This window comes from Chiloscyllium plagiosum, unplaced genomic scaffold (genome assembly GCF_004010195.1).
Source record: "Chiloscyllium plagiosum isolate BGI_BamShark_2017 unplaced genomic scaffold, ASM401019v2 scaf_57, whole genome shotgun sequence".
NCBI classification, from domain to species: Eukaryota; Metazoa; Chordata; class Chondrichthyes; order Orectolobiformes; family Hemiscylliidae; genus Chiloscyllium; species Chiloscyllium plagiosum.
The window spans coordinates 105,379-111,796 of record NW_025215373.1 but is presented as its reverse complement, the minus strand read 5'-3'; the positions used below and the strand labels follow the sequence as shown (position 1 = coordinate 111,796).

At 52.9% G+C, this 6,418-nt stretch overlaps 1 protein-coding gene across 1 annotated transcript in view; it reads right to left on the bottom strand.

The window, feature by feature from the left end:
• LOC122548321 (arf-GAP with Rho-GAP domain, ANK repeat and PH domain-containing protein 1-like) overlaps nucleotides 1-6,418 on the bottom strand; it is a 121,892-nt gene that overhangs the window by 41,023 nt on the left and 74,451 nt on the right. The window contains exons 9-13 of the mRNA XM_043686853.1: nucleotides 6,135-6,352; nucleotides 5,631-5,737; nucleotides 4,161-4,360; nucleotides 2,697-2,782; nucleotides 131-313 (exon numbers count right to left, since the gene is read on the bottom strand). Of these exons, the coding sequence (XP_043542788.1) occupies nucleotides 131-313; nucleotides 2,697-2,782; nucleotides 4,161-4,360; nucleotides 5,631-5,737; nucleotides 6,135-6,352 (794 nt within the window). The remainder of the gene's footprint in view (nucleotides 1-130; nucleotides 314-2,696; nucleotides 2,783-4,160; nucleotides 4,361-5,630; nucleotides 5,738-6,134; nucleotides 6,353-6,418) is intronic.

Here is a 6,418-nt window from a genome sequence, read left to right as displayed (position 1 = left end):
TGGGTGGTAACGGGATGGTGATGAGGCGGTGATGAGTGGCAATGGGGCGGTGATGGGGCGGTGATGGGGCGGTGAGGAGGCGGTGAGGGGTGGCAATGGGATGGTGATGAGGCGGTGATGGGATGGTTACCTTGTTGAGCTCCTCTTGGTTTCCGAACAGCGGGTGGTATTTCCGGTATTTCCCCTGCCGGTACTTGGCACCGATGAACCGCCTGCGCTCCATGCTGCTGCTTGTCTCATTGATGGCCTCGCTGGGGGGCACATTCGCTGCCCAGAACTGATTGGCTTTCCAATTATTGACACATTGAAACATCTAGTGAAAGATCAGAGAGGGAGAGAGAGAAGAGAGAGAGAGAGAGAGAGAGAGAGAGAGAGAGAGAGAGACACAATCAATCCTCAAACCCATCCAAAACCATCCAACTCCAACCCAATCCGTGCCCAAGGGATGACCCTGAATTTCCTGTTACCCTTTGATGAGATGCGGGCTTCAGCATTGGCTCCCCATCCCGAACTGCCCTCAAACGGAGATTCGTGTGAGGGCCATTTCAGAGTGAACCAACAACCTAATGAAGATGAATCCTTGAAATGACTCCCCAGAGACCGGTATCCCATCACCAGGTCACCCTTTATTTACACATGGGGAGTCCTTAACACTGATCCTGACACATGGGGTGGCACAGTGGCTCAGTGGTTAGCACTGCTGCCTCACAGCGCCAGGGACCTGGGTCCGGTTCCAGCCTCGGGTGACTGTCTGTGCGGAGTTTGCACATCCTCCCTATGTCTGCATGGGTTTCCTCCCACAGTCCAAAAATGTGCAGGTCAGGGTGAACTGGCCAGGCTAAATTGCCCATAGTGTTAGGTGCACTAGTCAGAGGGAAATGGGTCTGGGTGGGTTACTCTTTGGAGGGTCAGAGTGGACTTGTTGGGCCAAATGGCCAGTTTCCACACTGTAGGGAATCTAACAGGACTTATACACTGAATGGTAAGGTCCTAGGGAGTGTTGCTGAACAAAGAGACCTTGGAGTGCAGGTTCATAGCTCCTTGAAAGTGGAGTTGCAGGTAGATAGGATAGTGAAGGTGTTTGGTATGCTTTCCTTTATTGGTCAGAGTATTGAGTACAGGGGTTGGGGCTACAGGAAGAGGCTGAACAGGCTGGGGCTGTTTTCCCCGGAGCGTCGGAGGCTGAGGGGTGACATTATAGAGATTTACAAAATTATGAGGGGCATGGATAGGGTAAATAGGCAAAGTCTTTTCCCTGTTGTGGGGGAGTCCAGAACGAGAGGGCTTGGTTTAGTGTGAGAGGGGAAAGATATAAAAGAGACCTAAGGAGCAACTTTTTCACGCAGAGGGTGGTAAGTGTATGGAATGAGCTGCCAGAGGATGTGGTGGAGGCTGGTACAATTGCAACATTTAAGAGGCATTTGGATGGGTATATGAATAGGAAGGGTTTGGAGGGATATGGGCCGGGTGCTGGCAGGTGGGACTAGATTGGGTTGGGATATCTGATCAGCATGGATGGGTTGGACCGAAGGGTCTGTTTCCGTGCTGTACATCTCTATGACTTTAATCTAATCCAGCTCCTTCAGAGCCAGCTCTCAGAGCAAGCAGGAGCCCCAACACTCCTGTTTCTATCTGTCAGCCAGGGCTCCCTGATTGGGGCTGTTAACCTGGTGCAATCAGGGAACTCTGATTCTAAGAGGACCACCCAGCTGACCACGTTACAATCACTGCGCCATTAATAATAACACTTTCAGGATTCAGTGGAGGGTTACTGGACAGTTATTTATTGGAAAGGTTTGTAAAGAGTTGCGGAACACTTATTATAATGAGGGCAATGGAAGGTCACTGGGGCTTCATGAGAGTGACATGTGAAAGTTAGCCAATCAGACCTGCTTATTGGGCATCACAACCCCAGGGCGGTGCATTCAGTTAGGATCTCCTTTGGGGGTGGGGGGGGGGGCGGGGGGTCAGCTGGGAAACAGCCTGCTCAGAGACAACACCTTACATAGCTCACCCTCTGCCTTTCACAGACGCCCCTTCCACAGAGAGTCCTTCCGAAAAACTGACACATCTTTACTGAAAGCCAGAGAATTCCTCGTGATTAAAGAATTAAACTCGTCAGCAAATCTCCACAGAGGGGAGAGGCTCTGGGCCTGGTGAGGTTTATTCACAAAGTCAGCAGTGTGATGGAATACTCCCTGGATGGGGGCAGCTCCAACAACACTCAAGGAGCTTAACACCATCCAGGACAAAGCAGCCCCCACTTGATTGGCCCCACATCCACAAACTTCCCCCTCCCTCTCCCACCGACACTCAGTAGCTGCAGTGCGTACCATCTACAAGATGCACTGCAGAGATTCACCAAAGATCCTCAGGCAGCTCCTTCCAAACCCACCACCACTTCCATCTAGAAGGACAAGGGGCAGCAGATACATGGGAACACCACACCCTGCAAGTTCCCCTCCAAGCCCCTCCCCATCCTGACTTGGAAAAATATCGCCGTTCCTTCACTGTCACTGGGTCACAATCCTGGAACCCCCTCCCTAATGGCATTGTAGGTCTACCTACAGCACATGGACTGCAGCGGTTCAAGAAGGCAGCTCACCCCCACCTTCTCAAGGGGGTAACTAGGGACGGGCGGTAAATACCAGGCCCAGCCAGTTAGTAAAACCAGGTGCTGTTTTATTTCTTTGTACCTTAATCATCTGGTCAGTCCAAACTTTCTTGTCCATTTTCAGACTCCGTATTTTCGAAATGCCGGGACCCAATGCTCGGTGCTCCCCTGTGGAATGTGGGACAGAACAGTGACCGTGAGCAGTCTGATCCCAGAGCTCCCAGACCCCTCTCAGTGCTGCGATTGAAACGTACTCACCTCCTCTCTGTTCCTGCTCAATCCGCCCCCATCCAACAGCCTCAGCTCCGGGGGACTCAGTGGGTAATCCATTCACTAACAGCAGCTACCAACCCTACGCCGTCCTCAGTTCACTGCGTTTCAGTCAGGGCTTGCTGGAGAAACTCAGCAGGCTCTCGCAGTGTCTGTGTGGTGGAGGCAGCAAACAGAGTCAATGTTCCTGCTCCTGGGCTCCAAGCTCACTCTGCTTTCTCTCTCCAAACCCTGCCAGAGCCTGCTGAGTTTTTCCAGCAATTCCTGATCCAATTTCCAAGTACCAGCATTGGCCAACATTTCCTTATGATCACAGCGACGGGACTGTTAGATCAGGTGACCAAATGCAGGGCTGTGGAGGACAGTGTCACAAGAGAGACCTCCCGGAATAGATCTGGCCAAGGGGAGGGGCTCAGAGACATCCCCCCCACAGGTATCACGGTCACTCTGTTCCAAGGACAATCCAGCTTCACTTCCTCAGGGAATTGAACTGAGACATGGTCACATGATCCTGGAATCTTCATGGGGGACTTGATCTGGACTGTGGGAATGATCTGTCTTGGGGTGCACGGGACAATTTCAAACCTTTGGAGATAATATTGTCTCCCCCGCTAACAAATCAAACAGTGAGAGTGATCGCCATGCAGTTAGGTAAAACGGAAATTCTTCCAATGATTCCCACTCAAGGACTGAATCAGTAAATAACACCCCCCGACGGTGCGGCACTCCCTCAGCACTGACCCTCCGACAGTGCGGCACTCCCTCAGCACTGACCCTCCGACAGTGCGGCACTCCCTCAGCACTGACCCTCCGACAGTGCGGTGCTCCCTCGGCACTGACCATCCGACAGTACATCACTCCCTCAGCACTGACCCTCCGACAGTGCTGCACTCCCTCAGCACTGACCATCCGACAGTGCGGTGCTCCCTCGGCACTGACCATCCGACAGTACATCACTCCCTCAGCATTGACCCTCCGACAGTGCTGCACTCCCTCAGCACTGACCATCCGACAGTGCGGCACTCCCTCAGCACTGACCCTCCAACAGTGTGGTGCTCCCTCAGCTCCAACAGTGCACTGTTTTGGGTTTCTGTCTGTGGGGTGGTGTTTATACCCACAAACCTCTGACTCTGATACAGAGATAAAACCTGAACAACCATCTTGATTCTGCTCCCCACAGTCTCCCTCGTTGTAGCCCATCTCAACGTCTGTTTACAGGGGAGTCGTGCGCACTGCAGCCACATATTAAAGGGGACAGTACTGATCCGTTCCTCACCTGCACACTTCTTGCAGATGACCAGGCAGAGGTTGATGGAGGCCCACTCTGGTTTGGGCGTTCCGCAGTCAGCGCAGTGCAAGTTCGATTCCACTGCCCAAATCTGCTCTGCTACCTCGTAGTTGGACAGAGCCTCAGCTATGGATTCGCGTAGCGCCTCCACCCACTCCTCCTTCTCGTTGTCTGTCTCCGCGATGAAGCTGAGGGAGAGATCGTCCGATTTGGCCGAAAATATGAAAAAAGGAACCACGTATTGAAATGCTGTGAGCTCACAGAGTCCAGAAAGCAGAGGGATCTGGGTGTCCTAGTGTATGAACCACAGAAGGTGAGTGTGTCGCTACACCAGGTAACCAGGAAAGCTCTGGTTTCTTGCGAGGGGAATTGAATACTAGCATGGGGAGGTTAGACTTTGGGGAGGTAAAAACCACATGTGGAGTACAGTCGATTCTGCTGTAACATGATGGTTGTAATCTTGTGCAATCCTGCGTTATAGAAAAATCGCGCTCCTGAAACAGCGCTTAAAGTGTCGGCAATGTAATCATGTTACCCCTGTGGCTGCTGGAACCCAGAAATCCGTTCTGAGGAAGGGTTGCTGAACCTGAAACATTTACTCAGATTTCTCTCCAGAGATGCTGCCAGACCTGCTGAGCTTTTCCAGCAATTTCCGCTTCTTTTTACCAGACTAACCCCTGGAATGAGCAGATTTTCTTCAGGGGAAAAGGCCCCACAGGCCAGACCTGCATCCTCTGGAGTTTTGAACAGTCAGAGGTGACTTAATTGAAATATAGCAGACCCTGAGAGGACCTGTCTGGGTGGACGGGGAAAGGATGTTTCCCTCTGTGGGAGAATCTAGAAGGAGGGGGTCAGAGTTGAAACATAAAGGGTTAGTCATTTAGGACAAAGATGAGGGAATACGTTTCTCTCAGAGGGTTGTGAATCTTTGGAATTCCCTTCCGCGCAAGGCACTGGATGTAAAACCTTTAAATATTTTTAAGGCAGAGGGAGGGAGAGTCTTGATGGTTGAGGGGATGGAAGATTATCGGGGGATGTACTAGAGAATTGAGGTTAAAATCAGGGCAGCCGCGATCATGTTGAACAGCAGGGCAGGCTGGAAGGACTGAGCGGCCTCCTCTCATGCCCAATCTGTGCTCACACACAGAGACAGCAACTGTGTTCACGGATTCAGGTGAACCTCACTCTCCGAGAGCAGCTTTCCCAAGGACAGGGGCCTGGCCCCGAGTGGGGACCTACATGAAGGAGAGGGGCCTAGCCCCAAGTGCGGCCTTTCTGAAGGAGGGGGGCCTGGCCCCAAGCGGGGACCTACCTGAAGAAGAGGGGCCTAGCCCCGAGCAGTGGCCTACCTGAAGGAGAGGGGCCTGGCCCCGAGTGCGGCCTACGTGAAGGAGAGGGGCCTGGCCCGAGCAGAGGCCTTCCTGAAGGTGAGGGGCCTGGCCCCAAGCGCGGACCTACCTGAAGGTTTTATACGGTGTGGTGAGGTCAAAGCCTCGTCTGTCAGCATCCTTCACTGTCGCAACGTTCATCTCCACTGAGGTAACACCGATCCCCAGTCTGTAATCCTGTCAGGGGGCAACACAACAGGGAATAAATCACAGCTCTCCCTCCTCCAGCAGACGGACTATCACCAAGGAGACACAGGGAGGAGGGAGGTGGGGGGCGAGGGTGGAGGTGAGAGAGAGAGAGAGAGAGAGAGAGAGAGAGAGACACAGAGGAGGGAGAGACAGAGGAGGGAGAGAAAAGAGGGAGGGAGAGTGGAGGGAGCAAGAGAGAGAGAGAGAGGAAGAAAGATGGGGAGAGAGAGAGAGGGGGAGGGAGATGGAGGGGAGAGGGGGAGTGAGAGAGAGGGGGGAGGGACAGAGAGGGGCGCAAGGGGGAGAGGGAGTGTGCTGGAAAAACTCAGTGGGTCTGGCAATGTAATCAGAAACAGAAACAGCCAATGCCGGAGAGATTGCTCACCTCTTCGTTCTTGTACAGCCACACCTTGTTCCCATGAATGGACACATAGACTTTATTCCGACACGTGCGAATCTCCAAGTAACCGGATTTCTCGCCCACATCCGAGACACTATCCCGGAAGAAGCAATCGGACATGCGAGCATCCTGCATGTGCTCGCTGTGCTGCCTCTTCTCCTCCACTGTTTGCTGGATCAGCCTCACCCATTCATTCCTCTCTCCTGGAATACACACACAATCCCAACAAATGACTCAGGACAATCCCCCCACCGCGCCCAGGAAACACA